This window comes from Fukomys damarensis, unplaced genomic scaffold (genome assembly GCF_012274545.1).
Source record: "Fukomys damarensis isolate Sample0158 unplaced genomic scaffold, DMR_v1.0_HiC HiC_scaffold_17, whole genome shotgun sequence".
NCBI classification, from domain to species: domain Eukaryota; kingdom Metazoa; phylum Chordata; class Mammalia; order Rodentia; family Bathyergidae; genus Fukomys; species Fukomys damarensis.
In genome coordinates, this window is record NW_022900929.1 from 80,658,203 (window position 1) to 80,681,426 (window position 23,224).

The following is a 23,224-nucleotide window of genomic DNA, read 5'->3' on the forward strand; positions in this document are numbered from 1 at the left end:
GAGGAGCTTCACCTGCTCGGTCCCCGCCGCTGAGGGAGTCGCTCACATCTGCAGTGGTCCGTGCCTTCAGTTTTCACATGGTATTAAACTGATTATTTCTTGTCATTTGTATCATTGTAGTCATGCTCATAATGAGGCACTGTCACACTCCATTACGCACAGCGCGCTTTCTGGGGAAAACCTGAATTTATCTCAGGCCTAATGAGCAGGTCCCAGAACAGGAAGTGGTAAAACGAGGAGTGATCAAGATAAACACATTTTCCTAAAACATACAATCTAATTACTGCAAAAACGCCACGATAGCTGCGTTTTACTGCGAAGCCTGAGAATGTCCATAAGGGGCTGTGGCAGCCCCAGGACAACCTGGCGGGTGGGGCGGGGCCACCTGCTCCGTTCCAGTTTCTGCTGCATCATCAGCTGGTCCCAGCTGAGCAGAGGGACTGCAAGCCGCTGCCCCCATGCCAGGTGACGTTGCCCAGAAGACTGACATCAAGAGAGGTATGACTCCTGAAGAGCTTGCAAAGCAGTCATTTTTCTTATGAAATGAAGCACAACTCTGGGCAATTTACATACGCATTGGACAATATTTTCTGAAGAATGAAGTGTCTTAACACTCTTTAAATAACGGAGCAACCAAGACAAAATTTAAAATATAGATTTTAAAGTTTTTAAATTAAAACTATTAGGAATCAATTCTGTGAAAAGACGACTTTGGAATCAGTGTATTTTGAACCTTCATTTTAAACAAACTCATTGCATAAATCTAATACTGAAGAGAAGCAGTATCATTCCCACAATGTTGATCTGAATAATTACCAACGGCTTTTAAAAATATAGAAGATGGGGAAAAGATACACAAAAAAGGAAAGAGAAGTCACCCAGAAACCACAAGTATTATTTAGGGAAATGTCTTCTGATCACACTTCTACAGTGACAGGTTCCAATGGGTTGACTTAGCTTCTAACAGAAGAGGAAGTTAGAGCCTCGAGGACCCTCTGTGTGTTTGTGACACCACACGTCACCCTGCACAGATTCTCTGGCGCTCAAATTGCCTCCAAGGCCCAGCTGCCCCACGGCCATGGACCTGAGCCCTAAGGCTGCTCTGCAACGCCAGGAGCTGGTGCTGGGATGCATCATGGGGCTCTATTCCACACCAGTGACTAAAGTCTTCCAGAGTCACTTCTGCACCTCTGGCACAAGCAATGTGCAAGGCAGCCAACACAACACAACCACCACCAACACAACCACCATGCCACACCACCACAAACAGAAGAATCTGCACTTGCAGACGTGAAAATGTGATATTCTTTTGGGTGGTCTTGGTCTCTGTCTTGATAAAGAAAGAAACACAAGGTAATTTTAAGGAAGTGTTTATTACAGTGACAGGAAGACTGGATAGAAACACAGGCCTGGACACAGTGACCCTACTGCCCCCTGTAGGACAGACAGGAGGACATGGTCCTGTGAGAAGCAGGACTGAGCTTGCAGATGGGGACAGCAGCCAGGACCCCCACGTGGCAGCTCCTGCATGCTGGGCCCCAGTTAGTGTACATACACTGGTGCAGACAGATTTTGTAACCTGTGTCAGTGCATTTGCATATGGGTACTGTAGAAGCATTATTTAAGTCTCTTGCTCTGAATCTCTCATTTTTAGAAATTAAAGGTCCTGGTTGTTAGTGGTGTTGGGTGTTAATAAAGCATTAATAAAACTCCTGCTTCGTAAAACCAGGATTGTGCCATTTCTAATTTCCCTTAGATGGTGGCATCATAAATATTTTTTCAGGGGTTTAAGACTGGCTTTGCTCAGTATAGCGACTATTAAAACCTACTGCTGAGAAGGGAAACAGTGAGATCTAACTATGAAAATAGTACAGCATGTTTCAACAATCAGTCCAGAGCTGGAGTGCACAAGCAGGTTTTGGTTGTGAATCTCCCTCCCTTCTCGAGCATGCGAGCCTGGGCTGGTGGAACCCTTCCTTCAGGGGCTGTGTGCATCAGAAAATAAGCCCACTGCCAAAGTCACCAAGTCATTCATTTTGAAACTTGTCTCAAGTGGCTTTGGGCTGCTGTTTCCCAAGGGAGGGAAACACGCGTAGGTCTGTTCCCAAAAGCTTTCAGTTTCCTGGTCATTCATATCCAGGGCACGTCAGTCTATAAAGCATGACTGGCACGCACCTTCTGGCAAGGGCATGAGTTTTAGGAAACAAACAGCACAGCTTGGATTTCCTCGGAGGGGTCACACTTGGTGTTCACACTCCAGGCAAGCAGAAGCAGCCACTGAGTCCCTGGGAGCAGAGACCACACCGAATTGTAGGTTTGTCTCCCCACTCCGTCCTGGCACAGACTCAAGTGACTCTAGTGCTCAAAAAAGTGTTGGTTGATTTGAAGCGACTTGAAATTCTTAGCAAGAGCTAAGAATATCATATATTTAACGGTTCATTTGCTATAGATTAGGCAATATTTGTATTCATAATATATGCATATTGATAAGCCTAGAAGATTTTCTATAAATCAAAGAATGGTATGATATAAATCGCAGCAAGTAAATCAGATTGGTAACAGCCTTAATAGATGAGCACTTTACGTCAATTCCTATTTATATTGCTTCCCATATATTAGTTTTAGAATTCCTGCTAGACAAGCTCCTTTCTGGGAAAAGAACTGCAAAAGTGTGCAGTTAGCACGAGCCAACCCCATGTGAGACGCGGATCCCTCTCCCAGCCCACATCTCTCAGGCCAGTGAGCTCATCCTCCAGCTAACGACATTAGCCTGTGCTGTCACGCACAAGATCACACCGATCTGGCGACTGCAACACACCGTGGATCGCTCTTGGGCTAGCTGAGGACTGCAGGGAACGGTCCGCCGGCAGCATCTCACGCTGTGGGGTGAGACTTACTGAGACCACTGGTCTGAATTAGGGCGTCCACTGACATAGAACATACTCTCCTAACAAATCAAATGTGCTGAAACTTTTGATTACGTATGCTGAAGCCAGACTAAAGTGTACGTCATGTTGGCTTTAATGTTGTTCATTATATAACCCAAGGATTGAAAAGATGGAAGCAAATCCAAAGCACTGTTCAGTTTGTATCTGTGGACTGGCATTTCTTGTTCAAAATATTAGCAGAAAATAAGGTGGAGGGATAGAAAATGATTTAGGCCAGTGGCGGTGAAGCTATGGCACGTGTGCCACAGCGGGCGGTTCGCATCACTGAGAGCTCTAAAAGGTTCGCCGTCCCTGACATGGGTGATCCTTTTCCAGAAGAATGTGGATACTTTCCATCAGCAATCGTGCATTCAGTGCACTCTGGCTAGAACATCAGCAAGTCCACTGCAGACCAAGGGCAGAACTGCTGCCCATGGGAGGTGGGTGGCAGGACTGGAATTCCGTACCTGGGACACCCGGGCGTCTGCAGTGCGACCCACTCAGCACACCTTGCAGGAGCACATCTTTGCGATCCAGGAATGGTGTCTGGGCTCACCTAGAGAGAAAGCAGGTACCTGGGTTATACAGAGGAACCCAGGAAGAAGGAAGGAGACAGGAGGGAGGACACAGGAGGGAGGGGAAGGCCAAGGGAGAAGGGGAGAGTGGAGGAAGGAATGGCCTGTATGTCCATATTTTCGTCTATACCGAAATAAAATGTGAGTAGAAGCAACAGTCTTATGAACTGGGCAAACGCGATGTAACTGTGTGCATGATTCAGGTTTTTTAACTGCCAAGGAAGATGAATGTTTCTAACAAGAGGAATTTGGTACGAAATTAGTAAATTTCCATAAACTTCAAGCAGCTTTATTTTTCTTAGAGAAACCTTAACTGCAGCGTTCGGGTCAAGCCTCATAAATTAGTTGAAGTAGGATTTGAGTAGTAGAATTAAAAAGCATTTAGTCCTGGGGCTACTTCGATGATTGTTCTTGAGGCTAAAAATGTGTGATTAAAATTCATTTGCCTATCAAACCCTCTGGAGCCTTGTGCCTTCACGAGCTACTTCTATATTAATGCTGTAACCCTGACTACTAACGCCCCTCCTCCTGGCAGAAGTCAAAAAGCTGACTTTTTGATTTAAACTGATGTTGTGTACTAAATGCGCGTGTGCATGGGAGCCCGTGCCTGCGTGTGTGAATTACCAGTAATTTTAATTCCTTTAAAAATTTTACATCAATGCTTCCATTTCCCCTTTGGGCAAATTAATCAAAATATTGATGCTGTGAAATGCAGCCCGAAGAGAATGCTCACTCTGCTCCGGAGATGGCTCTTGCTTCTCGAAGGCCGCAACAGGTGCATCCTGGACACCATGATGGATGCGGCTCCCCGCCACCGGCCCGGCCCGGCCCGACTCTGCCTGACTTCGCCTTGCCTGGTTTCTGCTGTGATTCATGAGCCAGAACAGTGAAGGGAAAAAGCCTGCCTTGGCTGTTTCCAGTGTCTTCTCTGAAAACTGCAAAATCTAGTTTTGTTCATCAGATCCATGCAGATGTGGAATTGACCGACCGTGATGTATACGGATCTGCACGCCACATGTGCTGCACGAGCAGCACTGAAAGGCTCCTCGAGGGCAGCCGCACACGGATCACCAGCCACTTCGGAACAGGAAACTCGCAGGCACGCGTTTCTTCTCTGGGCCTTCGCGCTCTTGTGTCACTACGCTTTCAGCTGAGGTTACTGGAAGTGTTCTGTCCCCAGTGCACCAGGAAGCACAACTTTTACATTTCCAAGAAATGAGGAGGTAAAGCTTAAGACCTCTCATCAACACTTCACAGGAATGGGAAACTTCACATGCCACTGTGAGTGTGAAGGTGCAGCGTGCGGAACCCTTTTCAACAAATATTCTAGGGAATGGAGGCCGACCACGATTCCCTGTATAGGAGACGGTGAGCTGGAGTTACCTAGCAAAGACTCCACTGAACTATTTCCGTGGAAGTATTTTTCAGGTTCACAAGCAACCAGGTTCAAGAAGCCCAAAAAAGCAAGCCTAATGGCCCTAATATCACAAAAAAGGGAGGAGCTGGTCCACGCTGTTGCCTTTGCACTTCTATTACTGGACATCCAAGCTATTCCCACAGGTTCCTGGAACATAGAAATGCCAAGCAGCGAGCAGGCATCCTTCAGAGAGTCTAAGAGAGAAACTCCAGTCTGAGGCTCACCTGTGAGTCTGAACTGTTTGCTAATGAATTATTCTGAAGAAAAGATTCTACTGCAGGCTGCTTCTTGGGTCAGGCGGGACCACTGGGATCATGGGCAGGAGCAGGAGCAGGAAGAGCAGGAACACTCTGCCAGCCTTAATGGACTCTGATGCTCACCTGGGTATGCAGTGCGACCATAAAGAGCACCGGAGAGTGAGCGGGCAGAACTGTGCTCCCCAGCCTGCCCGAGGTGACCACAGCAGATTGAAGCCCCTTACATTTAAACAGGTCATCAGTCAGCGCGGGCTGGCAGGGTGGTCAGACTGCTCAGCATGCATGGCTTGCAAAGAACTCACCAAGCCAGGCTGATGACTATATTCACACATACATGCACACATGCGAACACACACACATGCATACACACATTCATGCGAAACACATAATGCAAACACACATGCACACCACACACAAATATGCATGACCACACCTGTGAACACGTGCACACAAATAGATTTACATGCACACCACACACATGCACACGTGAACCTACGTATGAACACACACGCATGAACACACACATACCACACACACATACAAGCACACATGCATGGACACACACCTGCACACATCTGAACACACATGCACACCATGCCCACATGTGTGGACACATGCACACACACAAATGCGCACATACATGTGAACACACATGCATGCATGCACATATTTGAAATTTTGATTTTTATTAAAAACAATCAGCCTTTAAAAAATATCAGCGTCAACTTTTTTCAAAATTTTCTACTTTAGTTTTTCTGTGCTTAAGTATCCTTGATTTCTGGATATGCAAATGAGTTGTATTAGCAACTGAAGTTCTAAGTGCTACACAAGATGGCTAGGGGACCACAAAGAAAAGCCTTTGTCTGGAAAGAACAGCATATGAAGTAATGCTGGTGAGCTGTGCTTGTGTGGAAAATGATCTCTCGTTTTCTGTATGCTGTGCCCTATTCATGTGAAATAATGTAATAAATATATAGTCATTTAACATTGCATAGCTAGAACTCTGTAAGGTCAATACTCTTTACAGCCAGAAGACTGACCACTTCAACTCTGTAAGTGGGGATCTTCACGTACATGAAAATGTTATAAGGAATTTCCAATGAGTGCTAATATTCTGGTTGGAAATGTTAAGAATGTTGCATTCAGATTTAAACCAGCCCCTTTCCATACAATGAATTACCAATGAACAAAATTGCAAGTTTTGGTTCTGTAGCACCCTTACTGGTTTGATGTCACCCTTGAAAATCCCCCAATTTGGTTTTTTCTTTTAACTACAACGGTTAATGTGTTCCAGACAAGCAGCACTCACACGTGGTCAGTTTAGATCCCTGATATTCTGAGGTTCACTTTGGGACACTGAAAAGTGAACAGCTACATTTTCACAGTTCCAGAAAGTCCTCTAGGTAACCAAATTCATTCCAGAAATACAAAACGTATCTTCCTCTGGGCTCCATTGTAAGAATGTTACCTACCACACGTCTTGACTTGAAGGAAATACTCTCTCATCAAAATCTTTCTTCCTAAACAAGCACCTCTTTCAGAAGTGTCTTAATTTCTTATCACAGAATTTTATCCACATGAGGAGCCATAAATAATTCATGTCACTGCCGCTTTGTTGTGCGTCCCTGAACTGCACTGAGCCGAAGGCTGACAGCTGTGTCAGGACCAGCACCAAAGATCTGACATGACAAGCGGCTAACAAGTTTCTTTTGGTCCCTTGTGGATGAAGACAATGGCCCAAAGTGCAGAAAGAAACGCTGAAACAAAATCAAACTGCTTCTTTCTTTTTACCTAAGTGTTTGCCATGAGCTGATTTTCAACCTACAGCCCTGGTCATTTTCGAGGATGGCCCAGCCCCCATTCCTCACACTCGCCTGGCCATTTACGCCTGGCCACGGATCAATATGAGCAATTCTTGGAGAAATACGATGTCTCCATGACAACCAAGCCACAAATTCTCGGTGGAAGGCAGTGAGACCAGTCCTGAAGCCTCCAGAGGTTTGCAGGCCTATAAGGCAAGATGTCTTAAAATTCAGGGATGGACAGAGGAAAGAGCTGGAGCGATTCATTCTTTATTACCAGCATGATGATGGCTGAGGCACGGGAGATGCTCACTCTGGAAGTTAGGGTGCATCTTTCTGTTTTGGGTATGTCCCTTTGTTTGCATCGGCCAGGCAGGGTTCGCTCTTGTCTGAATCTCACTGCAGTCTTGGGCCTGCACAGGGAGGAGGGAGATGCCTTCTCCTTCTGCAGAGGCCCAGAGCTGCTCTGCTCTTGTCAAAAGCAATGAACTCTAAGGCAAACACTTGCCTCCCGGATGTGACTGCCTGACAAAAGGGTTGACGGGAAACAGTTTATTAAGACACTGTGGAAACCTATGCAGAATGAGACAATCTGAGTCCAAACTAAAAGTAATTTAAATACAGCTTTTATCACAGATGCTGGACACCACCACTTGCACCCCTTGTCAGTGAGGTGAATCACACTTTCCTTCTGGCCGTGAGGGCAGAGATGGGTGAATCCCACAAGAGACTTTCCCTGGTCAGCAGTGAGGCCGTCTCTTGGGGCCGTGCACGCCGGGCAGAGGTGTGGCTGAGGCCGGGCACTGGAGTGGCCGCACCGTCTCTGGAGGAATCTGGTGTGGTTGGGGTCCGTGTGCGAAGCCGCCGACACTGGGCCTACGGGTTCCCGAGACCACGTTGGAGACCTGACACAGATTTCAGGCCACACCTCTCCCTGAAAATTAAATCTCAGGGAAGGAGCAGGGGACTGCTGACAGCTGGCGCCGTCAGGGAAGGATGCAGCATTTGGAAATCTCTTAACCAAGCTGACAGGCCGTGGAGAGGCCGGATCAAAGGCAGGAAACAGGCGAGCACAGAGGCCGAGAGAGGCCTGACCAAGGGCCAGATGCAGTGGGGCAGCAGCAGCCCCTCGTGGCTCAGCGTCCAGTGATAAGGGACCTCCTGGCACCAGGGCTCTGGCGCGACCCCAAATGTCGGGCAGCATGTACGAGACTCTCCTTTAGCTGACTGATCATTAAGATGAGGCAAGTGTAAAACACACCAAAACCGGAAGCAAAGACGCCTGCTCAAGTGCGTCTGGCAGGACCTTCCGCAAGTGGCAGTGACACCGTGCACAGCTGCGTGCGTGAGGCAGCGTTGCCACCTTGTGTCTGTTGGACAGCACACTGCGTCCCGCTGCTGCCCCTTCCAGGAGGCCCACTGGTGCTCAGTGAGGGCCAGGCTGCGCGCCCCGCCCACCTCCCCGGGGTGGGTGCCCCACTTTCCAGTCTCTTTATCTGAAGTATTTAAAATGTCAACTTCTCTGGTTCCCAGTCTCCACACGTTCAGCCTAAAATGGACGACAATGAACTAATCGCGAGAGCAGCTCTCGGCCACCGGCCTTGGTCCTCCTCCGACTGATTTCCTGAGGAAAGTGGGAGACAACTGCTCCGCACCATGACCTCTGGAGGTGACCATTAATTTGACAGTGCAGCTGCTAAGAGAAAACAGCACTACAGCCCCCAGGCCCCAAATCAGTGTCAGAGTCATCATTTCATACTCGACTGTTTGTAAACGGCTTTCACCTGGATTCTCAGATCCTTCCAGGACGCATCTGTCAGGTGCAGCCTCCGAGCCCTGGAAGTGGGCCACCTCTGAGCTGCTGTCATGCTCCGTAGGACCCACGGCAACTATTGAGAGGAGAGAGAGAGAGCGAGAGAGAGAGGTGAGGAAGCGCAGCAAGCTTCACCACAGTCCCACTGATACTTCCAGGGACACACTACGTAAACACAAATAATAAATTGAAATAAAATGTATCCTCTAAGTATTTATTGGCAGACGCGTAATTAGTTGAAAAATCCATAGACGTGACTTTATCTTAGAAGAAAAATAAGTCCATGGCATCAGCTAAAAGCTACAAAGTAACAAAGTGATGCCTTGGAAGTAGAAATCGTATTTTTAAAGCATAAATCTAAAACAATATAGTCAATTCACAGCAGCAGTGCGCAGAGAGGACACCAGGCGGCTCAATTAGAGGCTCCACTCCTGGCCGGAGAGGACTCCCCCGGCCACCCAAGTCGCAGCTGATGACACTCTGCGTGTGCTTCAGTCCTCTTCTGTGGAATTAAAAATGACGATACAAACACCAAGAGAAAGCGTTAAAAATAAATCTTAAAACAGAACGACCACACTAAAAATAGGGAGCGCTGGGATTTAACAGTAGGTCTTCGGACGACTGGTCATTAGATATTATTTTTTAAGTAGAAAGATTGAGCAGAGAGAGGCGTGGGCCCAGGAGTCTGAGCGCGTGGAACCCAGGCTGTGTGCGGGAAAACACACTGGCGTCCCCACGCCTCCACGAGCTTAGCTCTCGGCATATCCATCGCACGCGTAACACACTCCCACACTGCGTGTCATAGCAGTCGTGTTTCAGGAGAGGTGGAAAAGGAAAATTAAGCAGACTCTAGTACAGCCCACTTACTTGTTTGAAGCCGGGTGCGTTAATATCATGAGGAACGCACACGTGTGTGCACGGACATGACCAGTCTCAGGACCTCACCGACTCACACCATGTGGATCCCCATGAGCGCGACACCCAGCACATGTAGCCGTGTCCCACCAGGGAGCATCTGTTGGTGTGCAGGACCGCAGTTCCGACCCTCCAGGAAGGAGGGCAGGGCATGGCACTGGGCCCCCGGCCACCCTCCTGTGGTGTCCTGAAGCCCTCTGAGGACCTTGGCAGTCACGGGGCGAGCCTGCACCCGTGAGTCAGAGGAGACCGTGAGGGGACGCTGGCCTGAGGCCTCTCCTCCACCCGCCAGGCCCTCAGGATGCAGGGTGCTTCTCTGCCCCGTGGAAGTGCGAGCACGGTTTAAACATACCACTTCTTTAAAATCCTGTGTTCAGAATCAAAATGTGGGAATTGTATGAAATTCTTATTTTAGATAAATGAACCTTATATCTTCATTCTGCACAGGTGAAAATTTTTGAAAACTAGAACAGTAGAGACACCACACATGGTTCCCTGGTGACCCCATGCCCTGTGTGTAGCAGCACCTGTCACAGGAAATCCCCTTGGAGGATTTGAGGGACGAAGGCACCAAACTCCATGGCCCTGGACCCAGAGGACATGGCCTCTGGTCACCTTTGTGCAGTCTCGGAGACCACGCTGGATTTGCCAGCACTGATGGGGGTCTGGAGAGGTGTGGATGGGCCACGCGACCTCCTCCGGAATGGCCTTTGCCTTCCTCAGTGTAAACCACACTTATAGATCACTTTTGAATCCATAGGTTTAAGGGAAACATTTAAAATGCAACAGTTAAACACATCAATGCCACCAAAAGCTATTATACTGGGCAACATTTCCAAGTCTGTTTCAAGTGCATGTATCTGTGTATATCTTGCTTGTTAATTTTCTGAAGTATTAACACTGGTATTTATAATAAGGAATCGATCCCTTAGCTAAATCTTTTCCTAAAGGTCACTTATTAGGGCAAATGCACAGTGCCTGCCACCCAATGTACTGTGCCTTCCTAGTTTAGCACTTCCGTGCTTCCTTCCTTAGTCCAGCCTCCAACAGACATTTATATTTACCAGGCATCACATGTTTGAAGCATCTTCTGTGAATCCGAGACCTTAAAGGACAAGGCTATGGACAGAGGTGCCAAGAACAATTCAATGCCCGTCTGTGATCGTCTGCAGTGGCAGTAAGGTGACCTGGATGAAATGACAGCCAGATCCCTCAGGAAAGCTGTAGAGTTAGGTGTGGCTCCAGCTGCACATCTCTCATCTGGAAACTGGTTTGTGTGAGTGGGCGGGGAAGCGGAGGGGTAATTCAATGCCAAACTTGAAGCCATGTAAACTTTGTTGATTTGCTGGGCAGACCGGGAGTGGCTGGTTAGTTGTCCTGCAGAAGCGATGCCTCCTCGGTTTCGCCCTGGAGCAGCGGACTTTGGAGAGGCTCATTTCCAGCCTCTCCTTGGTGCTGTCTACCAAGGACAGGGGACAAGCGCAGGGGAGGCCTGGCAGCTGTTCTTCTAGGTGCTTCCTGGGATGCTGCACCACTAAACCCTGACATGATGTGTGACCAGGGCTTCTCTAGTGAATCACTCCAGAAATGGTGACACCAATGAATATTGATCGGGGGCAGAGCTCTCAGCCAGACCAGGAGGAGGAAGGAAGAAAGCGCTTTAACATGCCCTCATACGCCTTGCCATTTAGCAGACACAGCAACGGGACCTGCAGGAGCAGGGACACCGCATCGAAGAGCAGTGTGTGCTTTAGGGCACGGAGGATGCTGCTTCTGCAGGAAGATGGGCAGAGGTGAAACTGGAATCAGCCCTTAACAAGAGGAGGAAAACCCAAAGGGAGCTTATGCACACCCAAGGAGCGGTGTGAGCACGGAGCCTGTGCCCCAGCTGTGTTCGTGCGTGGTGCTGCCTGCCTGGTTCATGTTTGTAACGAATTCTCCTCACTGGTCTCTTTGAGCTCTTCCTGAATTGCTGTTGTTGGCCAATTCTTCTCACCTGGAAAGTTTTTCCTTGCCCCAGATAGTCAATGATTCGATCTTACTGATGGTTGGCCCATTTATCACAGTAAGTTGTCCTTTTACTATACATATTGACTTTTGTTTATTGATACCAAAGTCCATTTGTAGCTCATCCCTGAAGTTCCTGGGTATTTTCAGGAGTTTCTGAAGCTGCATTTCAGAGCTGCAGTGATCAGCGCAGGCCAAGTGGCTGCCAGCTCCCCCTCAACTTTAAGCCAGCTGTTGGTTCCTCTGTGTGGGTTCTGCGCGAGTCTGACCAGGAGGGCAGGGACCACACGACAGACTTGTCGACAGTCCCACCGCTGACACACAGCCGCGAGGCTGCTCCATTTACCCACCCTGCCTCCCAAATCACTGACAGCTGAATTTCTCCGCCGTATCTCAGTGGCGAGACAGAGGGGAGTCAGGCCTCTTTGTGTACCATGGCTGGCGAGGCACCTTTAAGCAAGAGTGTGAGTGCCCCAGGTCCTACAGAAGTGGGGTCCAGCCAAGGCCAATAAGAAATCACGATTTGGAAACTACACATAGGATGTTTTAAGAGCGACCCCGGAGACTACACAAGGGAGGTTCCATAGCAGGGTTTCTTGTTTTAAAACTGGTGGTGTCAGACTCTCGTCTTCTGTTCTGGCTTCAGTCATCCCGCAAGCCCGCCTTCCTCAATATTTGCTGCTGAAGGTGGCAGGAATAAGCCAGGAAACAACTGTAAGAAACACTTCCTACCCTCAACAGGAGAACTGCACTCGGGCAATGTCCCCACCAGCCCAACCAATCAATAGCAGGCGACCTGCTGCCAGAGGCCACCACTGTCCCAACAGAGCCGGAGCTGAGCGTCCACAGCATCGGCAGGGTGAGTGAAACCTGCAGCTGCACACGATGCTTTCTTATGACGACATGACCATGTAAAGAGAGGTCCTCTGGGCTCATGTACAGGCTTTTTGGAAGTAAGGAGGATATTTATCAAAAAATCATTAATAACAAGATAGGACAGTTTGAAATGCTGGTCAGCTGAATGGACTCAACCAGGGTGGCAGCAGACAAAGGCCACACAAGAACCTTGACTATGGATTAATCAAGGACATAAAGGTAAGGTACAGGTCACAGTTGTCAGGGCCACGCGACAGAGGACCTGGGTTCAAATCTACCCACTCGACAAGGTGGCAAGAGGCAATCACTTCCTGCTCCATAATCAGGGTCACCTCTCAGTCTGAAGGAGTCACCAAGAAATAAGCTCAAAAACATCTTCTCAGAGGCTTGAAAGAAAAAATGGCACAAAATATAGGTGAAAGTAGATACTACTGTGAGAATGGCAGATCACAAAACACCTGTGATGTATTTTAAACAAGGAGGCAGAATCCGTGAAAAGACTTCAGGTCATAACACCGAGTTTGTAAACCAAGAGGATCTCACTGCATGGACCCCAAGTCCAGTTTGCAAACTGGCTTCTCTCTGGACAGATGTCTTATCAGGGAAGCATATCTGGCTAAGAGCTGTGTACATATTACCCCAACTTTAAAGAGTGTCTGCGGAGATAATCAAGCAGCAGGACCTCTTGATTATATTTAAATAGCAATCACTACATCCCACACCAGATGCCTGGCTGAATTTGTCTTCAGCATGGACTACACACTGCCAAAAATTAAATTAGGTGCCTAAGGGTTCTATATAACTAAGTAACAACTTTCACAGACAAGTTTAGCAAGAGGGGTTAGCAGGACACGCAGGTCTTTCTGCTGTCTTCCTGCTATTGTAATCTGATCTGGAATGTTAGTTTTTGGGTAATATTTCTATGATGAATTGACATTTTCAACTAGTAAAAGAAATTTTGCAGAATGCTGTGAAAAATAACTATTGGTGGTTATCTCTACCTAGATGTACAGAACTTATTATTTTATTTTAATGCACACACAGAGACAGGATCGAATTCCTGATGAAGGAGCTAAAGAAAAACCCTACCTGTAGCTTCTGCAGGTGCGCAGAGTGTCTGGGTCACCCAGCTCCTTTGAGGGAAGGTCCAGCGTGACAGAGATGGGTGTGAGTTGTGTGACGAGTGCTCTTAAACACTGCTCCCTTCCTCTCAAATACAGAGGCTCCCGATTCCGGGTGTTTGAGAACGAGCCTCACAGCGAGCTGAGGAGCGAGACCATCATGTACCTTGGGCCCACGGCAGGGGCATGGCCTGCCTGCTCAGTGGACATGAACGCAGGCCCCCAGCATGGAGGGGGCACAGGGCCTCTCCCCTGCAGCTGGAGCAGGAGTTCTCAAGGCCAGGTCTAGGCGCTACGGCTCCAACTTACCCGAGTCCCCAAGGCTATTACCAATGCCAACGGGTGGTTTGTGTTTCAAAATTCCGTGTGCCTCATTCTTTAACAGAAAATAAAATTCTTCACTGTTTAGCACTGAAATATTTGTATTAATTGCAAGAAAAAATATTGTGAACAATTTTATTATTGCGATGAATTTATGAGTGCCCACGGAGACATGTGGCCTCGCAAAACATCTTGGTCTGTGAGACCCAGAGGACCAGGCGTTCTGTCTCAGCTTTGCCTCCAATAGCGCCACTTTGGCGTCCTTTCTTCCTGAAGGGAGGAGTTGGACGGAATGGTCTCTCTGGTGCCCTCCAGCTCTGACTCAAATTCTGCCAGGTAAGAATCCAAGACCAGCTGAGCACAGTGATGCACACCTGTAATCCCAGCTACTCAGAAGGCTGAGACAGGAGGATCTCAAGTTCAAGGGCAGTCTGGAAAATTTAGCAAAATCTTTAAAATAAAAGTTAAAGCAAGGGCTGGGGATGTAGCTGAATTTCCGAGGTTCAGTCCCAGTAATGGGTGGGGCAGGGGAGGGTCCAAGCCCAACTTATCATGCAGTCAGGATATCACTGAACAGGATACTAAGAAACCAGCGGCCACTGCAGTAGCCATGGGAAGGACAAGGTCTTCTGAGTTCTTTTTGAATTAAGTAAGATGCTGTTTTCCTGAAAGAGGACCAGCTCCTTGGCTCCTGCTGCCCAGGCATGAAGAGGTCGGCCACTGGGATCTGCCACAGGACAGGCAGGGCACGGAGTAGTCCGGACACGGGGAGCATGCTTTCCTCCACTCAAATCCACAGGAAGTCAGTTCAGCCCCGCATCTTCATTTCCTTTACGCCTGAGGTTAGGGCCAGGAAGGCGTCTGAGCTGAGTTAAAAACCAGGCCTCATCAAACGGTCTGAACTCTGCACAGACTGCAGGTGTGGAGGATGAGAGCCGGTGAGAGTGAGAAGCAGGAAAGGAGATGTCCGGGAAGCAGTGCCGCTGCCCTTGCTCCCAACCAAGCACCCTCGGAGTCACCAGGGCGGTGCTGGCAAAGATTGCTCTAGCACTGCTTTGGCGGCGTTTCCTTGGTGTTCCAGGGAAGAGGTGCTGAGCTGATAAGTACACAATATTGAGTAAAGCAACTTTCATGACTTTGGCCTCTGAACACTGCTGAGTAAATACAGAGTGGAAATAACTAGGGAAATATTACTCATTGTTTTGCATATTCATTCTAACTGGATAAATCCCATGCAGGAAGAACACAGGTCCAGGCAGTGATCTTAACCCCAGCTCTCTCTGGCACAGGAGTAACTATTAAAGGAAAGGGACGGAAGTGCCCCATCTCAAGAGACTCCCCTTACCCGAGGAGCCTTGTCAGAGTGGCAGACCCAGACTCAGACCCTTTGTGACTTTCTGCAAAAGTCATTCTGTGCTTCGCCTAAGGACCAAGCCCTGCAGTGAGTCCAGAAACCCATTCACTGCTTACTGCTCAGAAGTCTCAGACAGTGCAGCAGTGAAAGCAGGAATAGACTCCAAAGAAGAAAACAGATAGAGCCCTGTATTTGACAAATTGAAGAATAGTCGGCAGAGGGTAACTCTAGGGGGGTTTACAGGAAACTTCCCAGCTTGCATTTGAAAAGGTAGAAGAGTGTCAGGAAAACAAGAGAGCCCCTTTCAATCAAAAGAGCATTGGGCTAGCATTGGGGATGAGAGATAAACATGATTTATATATGAACTCGCGATAAGGATTTGCAGCACAGGGCAATTTAGTCTCAGCAAGATCTGCAGCTGTCCAGAGGGGAAAGAGCCAGGAGCGGAGCCCACACCCCGGAGGAGGTGCCATGCAGCTGCACTGTGTCTGGATGCCAGAGAGCACAGCTCGCCAGGCCCGACCTCGCACCCCAGCGGACAGCAGTCCCCTCTCGGGTCAACGCGGGTCTTGTTTGGCCATCAGGTGTCCATGCTGCCACTGCTCACGTGCGAAATGGAGAAGAAGGGAGTCAACCACCAGACATGCCCTCGCGTCCTGGTGCTCCGTCAACAGTAGGGATGGGGAGGCCTCACTCACCCCAGTTTGCACCATCAGGCTTCGCTATTCTGACTCAGTTCATCTTTATGTGAGCGACACCCGAGTGGTACATCGGTGTGTCAAAGCCCGCAGCCCTGGGCGGAAGCTGTGCCCAGGTGCAGTGCACCACCCTGCTGCGCGCCAGCTGCTCCCTTGCACGCCAAGCCCAGGAGGACAGTTTCCTGGACACTCTCGTCACCTGTAGGCAATGATTTAAAATACTTTGCCAGGAAGTGATGCACAACAGAAAGATGCCTGGTCAGTCCCTGAGGCCGCGTCCCTGCAGAATGCTGGTTTATTCAGACCGCCACAGCGAAGAGCTGCCTGCACCACACACGGTGGGCCTATGAGCAGCAGTCTCATCTGGACCTTGGACAATGCAGCAACTCACAGGTGAAAGATAAGAAATACACAGGCAAGAAAGCAAAATGTTCAAGAACAAACGTACATGTAAATAAAGAGGAACACATAATTCCAATCTGAGGAGACTTACAGAAAGCTAGACAATATATGAGTGGCATGAGTACATTTGGGGAACTAAGAAATAGGACACAAAGGGTAAGAGACATCTAGATACTTCCAGATGAGCCCGATCCCTAGGCTACTGTAAAATATTACTCTTAATGTAATTGTACAGGGCGTGGTGGTGCACGCCTGTAATCCCAGCACTCTGGGAGGCTGAGGCAGGAGGATCAAGCTGAGCTGATTGAAGCTCAGCCTAAGCAGGTTAGTAATTTAACAAGACCCTCTCTCAAAGAAAGAAAATGTCTGAAAGAATACATGGTTAAATCACCAGGACACTAAAGATTCCTGAGTTATGGAATGCTGGAATGATTCTGATAAGCCACAGGAAACAACTGTAGGGCAGGGTGGATAATGGTGCATACATGTTTTGGTACAGCTTCATTCTGGGAAGCCTTGAAGGGAAACATAATCCCAAGTATACTTAGGAGACCATGGCATCAAGCTATTATTTACTACAGCTCAGGAACACTGGACAGAGCAAAGGCAGAGGCGAGTGACTTCAATGGTGCCTTACAAAGGACAGGAAATCCCTAACACAGCCCGGAGAGCACCACGTAAGCCCATGGGCCTTGACCAGGCACTGGCGGCTTAGGATGGAAGTGAAGAGGGAGCCAGAGACCCAGCAGGTCACTCCACTTGGGAAGCCTGCAGACAGACATCTCTGGTCATTGGGTCACTGCACCGAGATGCCTCCCTCTGAGCCCAAGGTCTGGTCTTGCTGCTGCTACGAGAAGGACCCGTGGTGCTCTCCATGCGGTCAGCCTGGGGGAGTCTGAGCCGAGGCTGAGGCAGGCGGCTTCCCCAGCTGCAGCCTCCCTCAAAGCCTCCCAGCTCAGGCCTGAAGTCATCTCTGCGCGCGAGATGGCCTTTATCCCAGGGTCAGTGCCCTGGGCGAGCCCTGGGCTATAGAAACCCTTCTCACCCCAGCCTCTAGTTCTTTGCTTCCTAAAATAGCACTGTTCTGAACATTTAGCTCAAACCCGCATTTTCTGTGGAGCCCTCCCTGGCCCTCAGCTCACTCCTCTTCCTCAGCACTCTACTGACCTGTACTGCACTTTGGGTCTCCTGTCCGACCACTCTGCTAGGGCACATCAGCTGGGCCCAAGGAACTTTAGACACACCTGGAAGGTGTGCAGCTGTCACGAGGACGGCGTCACCTCTCCAGAAAGCCTGGGGACTCAGAGCCCTGACTGTCGTTCCCAGTCCTCCTTTGCCTGTCTCGTCTCCTTGGCTGAGTGCAGCTCAGACCCGGACGGTGTCACAAAGGGTGCTGCAGTCACTGCCTGGACCAGGCAAGACCTCTAGGCCAAAGCGTCCTCTGCACATTTACTTCCCTACCAATCACAGAACCAAAGAAAGAGCTACACAGAGCAGAAGATCACACACACACACACACACACCCTTCACAGAAGGTAAGCCCACTGACTTCCAGGCTCTTCCCTGCCCTCATCAATCACAAGGTTAAATTCACCCCAGGGATCTCCCTTCTCTGAACTCAGTGTGCAGGCATAAAACAAATTTTGTTCTCACAGGAGATCCTATTTTTGTTTCATTAGTTCAAGGAAAGGGTCACTCAATTTTTAAAGCATCTGGTTTGATTTCTGCTATCATTCATGCTCTCTAACATTCACAGACACACTTTATCCTGAAATGTTTCCCACATAAAAAACAGGTCTCTGCCAACAGCACGGTGGTAATACTGTCATTTAATGCACCCAGAAGCAACACGAGTCTAGGCAAGGTGACCAGAAATGCAAAATAAACTTATTTAATATTTCACTGATTATTGTTTCACCCCAGTTCTGATTTCAAGGTGGATTTCTTTTTCTTCTTATGAAAGGGAAAACCTTCCCCAGGGCTAGAAGAGAGGGGCGGGGGAGAAACCTCCTCCAAATTCGAAGCCTACACTTATGCATTCTAACATTTTTATTCTGTGTTCATCCACCTCACTGATATTTCATTTTACTGAGGTGATAAAATTTTTATTAATGTAGTAAAAGAAGAAATGAAGATGATTTGTCATAATTGAACTAGATGAAATGAATTCTTGTGATCTTAATGTAAGAACAGACTCTAATCTCCAAAGGAAGACAATTATGGAAACGTGATTTTTACATAACAGAACCATTCACGCCTGCTATTAATCAGAGCAACGATAATTCTGGAACCCGCAGCAGCTGCCACAATTAGCTGCGCTGCATTCTTTCCCAGGGACAGTGACTTCCAAAGGTTTCCTTTTCCTGGGCTGTGGAGGGGCTTCCTGCCCACTTGCACCTTTGCACAGAACTCCTCCACTTCATGAATTAAAGATCAGACGGATTTACTCCTCAGGTCCAAGCAGGGAGAGGAGACTGGGATTAAACTCTGTGCCAAGGATGGTGATTTTGTTTCAAAGCCCCAATGGGTGGGCTCATGGCCACGTCCGGATTCCCACAGTCCTGGCCCGACCTGCTGGAGCCAGGAGGAAAACAGGAGTGCTCGGGACTGTGCTCCAGGGACACTGCTACTACCCAGCTCCAACTGGCCTTCTCCTGGGATTGCGCAGCATGAAGTCCCCGCAGCCTGCGAGACAGGTCGGAGACCCAGCCTCTGGCAGGCAGTGGCAAGATATCCCGGGAAGCAAGCGGCTCCAGGTGACATCCACAGACTGCTTCGCACTCACTTCCTTCATAGACTCCACTGAGCTGCGAGGCCCCAGCAGCAGTTAGGACGGGAGTCCAGGATGCCGGGCCCGTGCGCCTCGCCCGCTCACAGTGGGGAGTGCATGTGCCTGAGCCAGTGGGGTCCAGCGGGGGCCGGGGCAGTGGCGCTGACCACATCTGCTTCTCTGCTGGCCGCTGGGACAGATCGCAGAGCGACCCCCTTTCTCCTTTCCCACTGACCTTCCAAACCATCGTTAATGAACTAAAGTGGAAGACACATCCCCACCCACAGGTCACGCGTGGCAATGGACAAAGAGGACCTGACCACGTGGCCTTTGTGCTTTCTCCTGATCTGGGCCACACTGGAACTGACTGTTCTAATCTAAGGGGCTGGGTTAGCTGGACCTGGCAAACAGGGGCCAGGATCGGGAAGAAAGAGCTCCAACTGATTCGCTTCCTACCCTGAGGCCCGAAGAGCAGGCTGAGTTGTGATGGCAGGGCAGGTGGGGTAGAGAGGGCGTCTGGCAGAGCCGGGGCAGGGCGCCAACCACCTGCTATCACGTGAGCACACGGGAGATGGACGTGTGGACACACAGGTGACCGTTCGTTCTCCATCTAATACTGTCCAAGTACGGCGAGCCACTGCCCCTAACATGGTCAGAGCCCAGAGGCAGAAGGAGCAGAGATGCTCAAAGGCACTGCAGCCAGCAGCGCCGAAAATCAGCAGTGCAGGGGCAAAACCACAACACAGTGACAAAGCACAGGCAGGGCTTTCAAAGTCGAAGTCCAGTGGCACAGCTGGCTGATGAAGAGGAGGAGGACTAAGGCTTTGCCTGAGCTTGACGCGACCATGCCGTCTGCCTACTGCCTTACACCCTGGGCTCATCTTCCTAGAAGCCCAGTTCGAAGGTGCTCCATCAGCCCCAATGCAGTAAACACAGGGAAAGAGCCGGGGGAATTCTGCTGAGAACCATCATCAGGTTTTCTTTTCTTAATGAAAAACAGCAAAATTGCAGGTCACACAGCTCCTTAATCTCGCATTAAACCTAACGGATTGCTGACTTGTGTGGAGCACGGCGGGCCCAGCTCTCCATGCAGCTGTGCTTAATTCCAGGTCATTCCCTTTATTATGTGACTGGTAATCCTTAAAGCCACGATTCTGTCTGCATATTTGGCAAGGACTGTACTTAGTAACACAGGGCTTCTACTTCTAAGACTGATGGTTTAATGGAATGATATAGTATGATTAGATGTTTAAAGATTACCTTTGAGGCTTTCCTTTTTAATTGGCCTGTTTCTAATAGGTGTTTTCTTCAACACTGTTTAAGATCACTACTGTATTTAGTTTGGGGATTCTGCTAAAAGGGACAGCTTCCACAAATGGAAGGCAAATGGCTTACTGTTATGGAGATTTATCTATGTGCTGTTAAAATGCCCAATTCAAACAGCAGCCCGGCTCAACCACACACCGGATGACTTAGCCAAGTTACTCAGACTTTCTCTGTCTAAGTTTCCTCACCTAAAAAACAGTGACAATGATGGTGCCTATCAGGAGGGGAGACGTGTTACAGTTACAGTGGACCCTTGATTTACAAACTCAATTTGTTCACGTGGGTTTGGTTGTAACTCACGTGGGTCAGTGAAGGCTCAGGCTCTTCTACACAGCTTCAGAGTCTCCTGCACACAGGCTTATCACAGTGTCCTTAGAGAGATGCTGGCCCAGGATTTCCTCAGAAACCCCTCACAGGAGAGGATGTGTCCTATTCCTTCCAGAGCTCTGTAAGGGTTAAGTCTATATCAAAGGAAGCACAAGTGGCCGGCATTTGGGTCATAACTCAAGACTTTGTTCCTCAGTTAAAACTAAAACTCTGGTCATAACCCAAGTTGTTTGTATATCAGGCTGGTGGTAACTCAAGGGTCCGATGTAAATGAGTTACAGCACACAAAGGGCCTGGGTCAAAGGCTGGGATGCAGAGGGCCTGAATGAATCCAGTAGGACTGGAATCTATATCTATCTTCCTCTAGAAATAGTGCAGATGGCAACAAGATGTCCAGACTTCAGGGTATGGCACTGTATTTATTTTACTAGCAATATAGTGATATGTAAAATTTCTCTGATCTAGAAATATATGAAATATCTTGAAATAGTTAATTTATCTTGGTTCTGAGTTAAGATTGTAAAAATCTAACAGAGATTGTTAGTGGTCCCTCCTACTTTAAGGAGGCAGACAGATTTGTAAGCCGTTAGTGACAGCTATAACCAAATAAAATCCCACCCAGAGTCATCTGTAATTCTTGTTCTTTTTTCCTATCAAGAGCACTCAACATGGAAGGACGGAAAAATGGATTCTGACAATGTGCACCAGATAACATGGGATCTCACTGGAAAGTTATTCTAAATAATTTCCTTTTGCTGATACATTAAATGGAAATGATGACACATTGATATTGTTCAGGAAATATAACAATGGCCTTGTAAACAGATTGATTTGTGTTTGGAAGTTTTAATTATTGTTTGTGTACAAGTTTCAGATTATGGATATAGTTAGATCAAACCCTCTGTGTGCATGTGTGTGTGTGTGCACGTATGTGGTGCCAGGATTGGACTGAGGGCTTTCCTGAGCTCTCACCCCAGCGGAGCAGATCCAAACCTCTTAAATGAGCAGCTGTGGCCTTTTATATTTGAAAGGATAACAGGTCTTGCACCCCACTTATGTGTAGCCCTTGGCCCCTGAACTTCTTTCTTACCAGTTCCACTCACACATTAGGTTTTAGGAAATGCTCAGACAGAAGTGGGAAGTCAGCCTGCCCAGTGCTGCAGCCCTACCCAACACCTGGCTCCTGGCTTGCTCTGTACTCGGTGAGAGGGGCAAGCACTGAACAGCGCAGCAAATAACAATGATCAAAAACATTTTTACTTGAACTACAGGTTAAACCTGGGGGAAGGGAGCATGCTTATATCTATCTTAACTGATCCTGAATTCTAAAGAAGTTTAATTTGATTTGTTATGAAAATTTTCTGGATTCTGCTAAAGATAACAAGGGACAAGTTAAAGGCTACCTTAATGTCCAGCTCTGGGCAGAGGTAAAGAGAAGGACTTACTAGACCCAGCTACTTCTCTAGTTGATCCCCATCACCTTAATCACCGAACAGATCCCCAAATCCACCAGATCACTACACATTCTAACCTCTCTGTAAAGCAGTATGGTGAGGTCTTAGCAAGTACATTTAGATATTAAGTAATGGGAGCCTTGCTATTCTCTTTACAACAATGGCAAAAAGTATTATATAAAGGTTTTAGAATAAAGGAACAAAATCTAAACTTTTCTAAATGGGCTCCATCCCATAAAATTCAATAAAAATACAAAAAGGAAGAGAGACAGACAAAGAGAGGGAAACAGAGAAACAGAGACACTTTGAGGAAAATAAAAAGAATATACAGTGAAAAACATGATTTCATGCATGTGTGAGTGTTCAGACTTACCAACATTATCAATAAATGTTAACGTGTTGATCAGCTATTACAAGAAGAGATGGCAAGATTGGCTGACGAAGTAAAATCTAACTCAGTGTTGGATAAAAGAGAACTACCAACCACAAAGAGTTAAGAAAGATTAAACATGAAAGGTTAGACCAGATATAAATAAATCAAAAGAAAGCAACAGTCACAGTGTTACTGAGCCAGGTGGAATACAAACCAAAGAACATTAAATAAAGACACAAAGAAGTCTATTTTATGCTACTAAAAGACTACAGTTCACAAGGAAGATCTCTCAATGACCAGTTGCTTTAATAAAGCAGAGAAGGGAAACACCAGCACAGACGGCCTTCGCACATCTCTCTGTCTGAGACAGGTAGCAAGGACAGAAGCCTGGACAACCCATGCACACCTGCAGACAAGATGTCCAATAGCTGATAATTCACGGAAGGCCTCGACCACACACCGGATGACTTAGCCAAGTTACTCAGACTT

At 48.0% G+C, this 23,224-nt stretch overlaps 1 protein-coding gene across 6 annotated transcripts in view; it reads right to left on the bottom strand.

Moving 5' to 3' along the window:
- Positions 1 to 2,818: 2,818 nt before the first annotated feature.
- Positions 2,819 to 23,224, bottom strand: part of Wdr72 (WD repeat domain 72) — a 154,198-nt gene continuing 133,792 nt past the window's right edge. For 5 of the 6 annotated variants that reach the window (XM_010609057.2, XM_010609055.2, XM_010609058.2 and 2 more), the window contains one exon: positions 5,910 to 8,867. In XM_010609057.2, the coding sequence (XP_010607359.1) occupies positions 8,548 to 8,867 (320 nt within the window). In that variant the 3' untranslated portion in view covers positions 5,910 to 8,547. Of the gene's footprint in view, positions 3,484 to 5,909; positions 8,868 to 23,224 lie in introns of those variants that run through there. The other variant, XM_010609056.3, reaches the window with a different exon arrangement.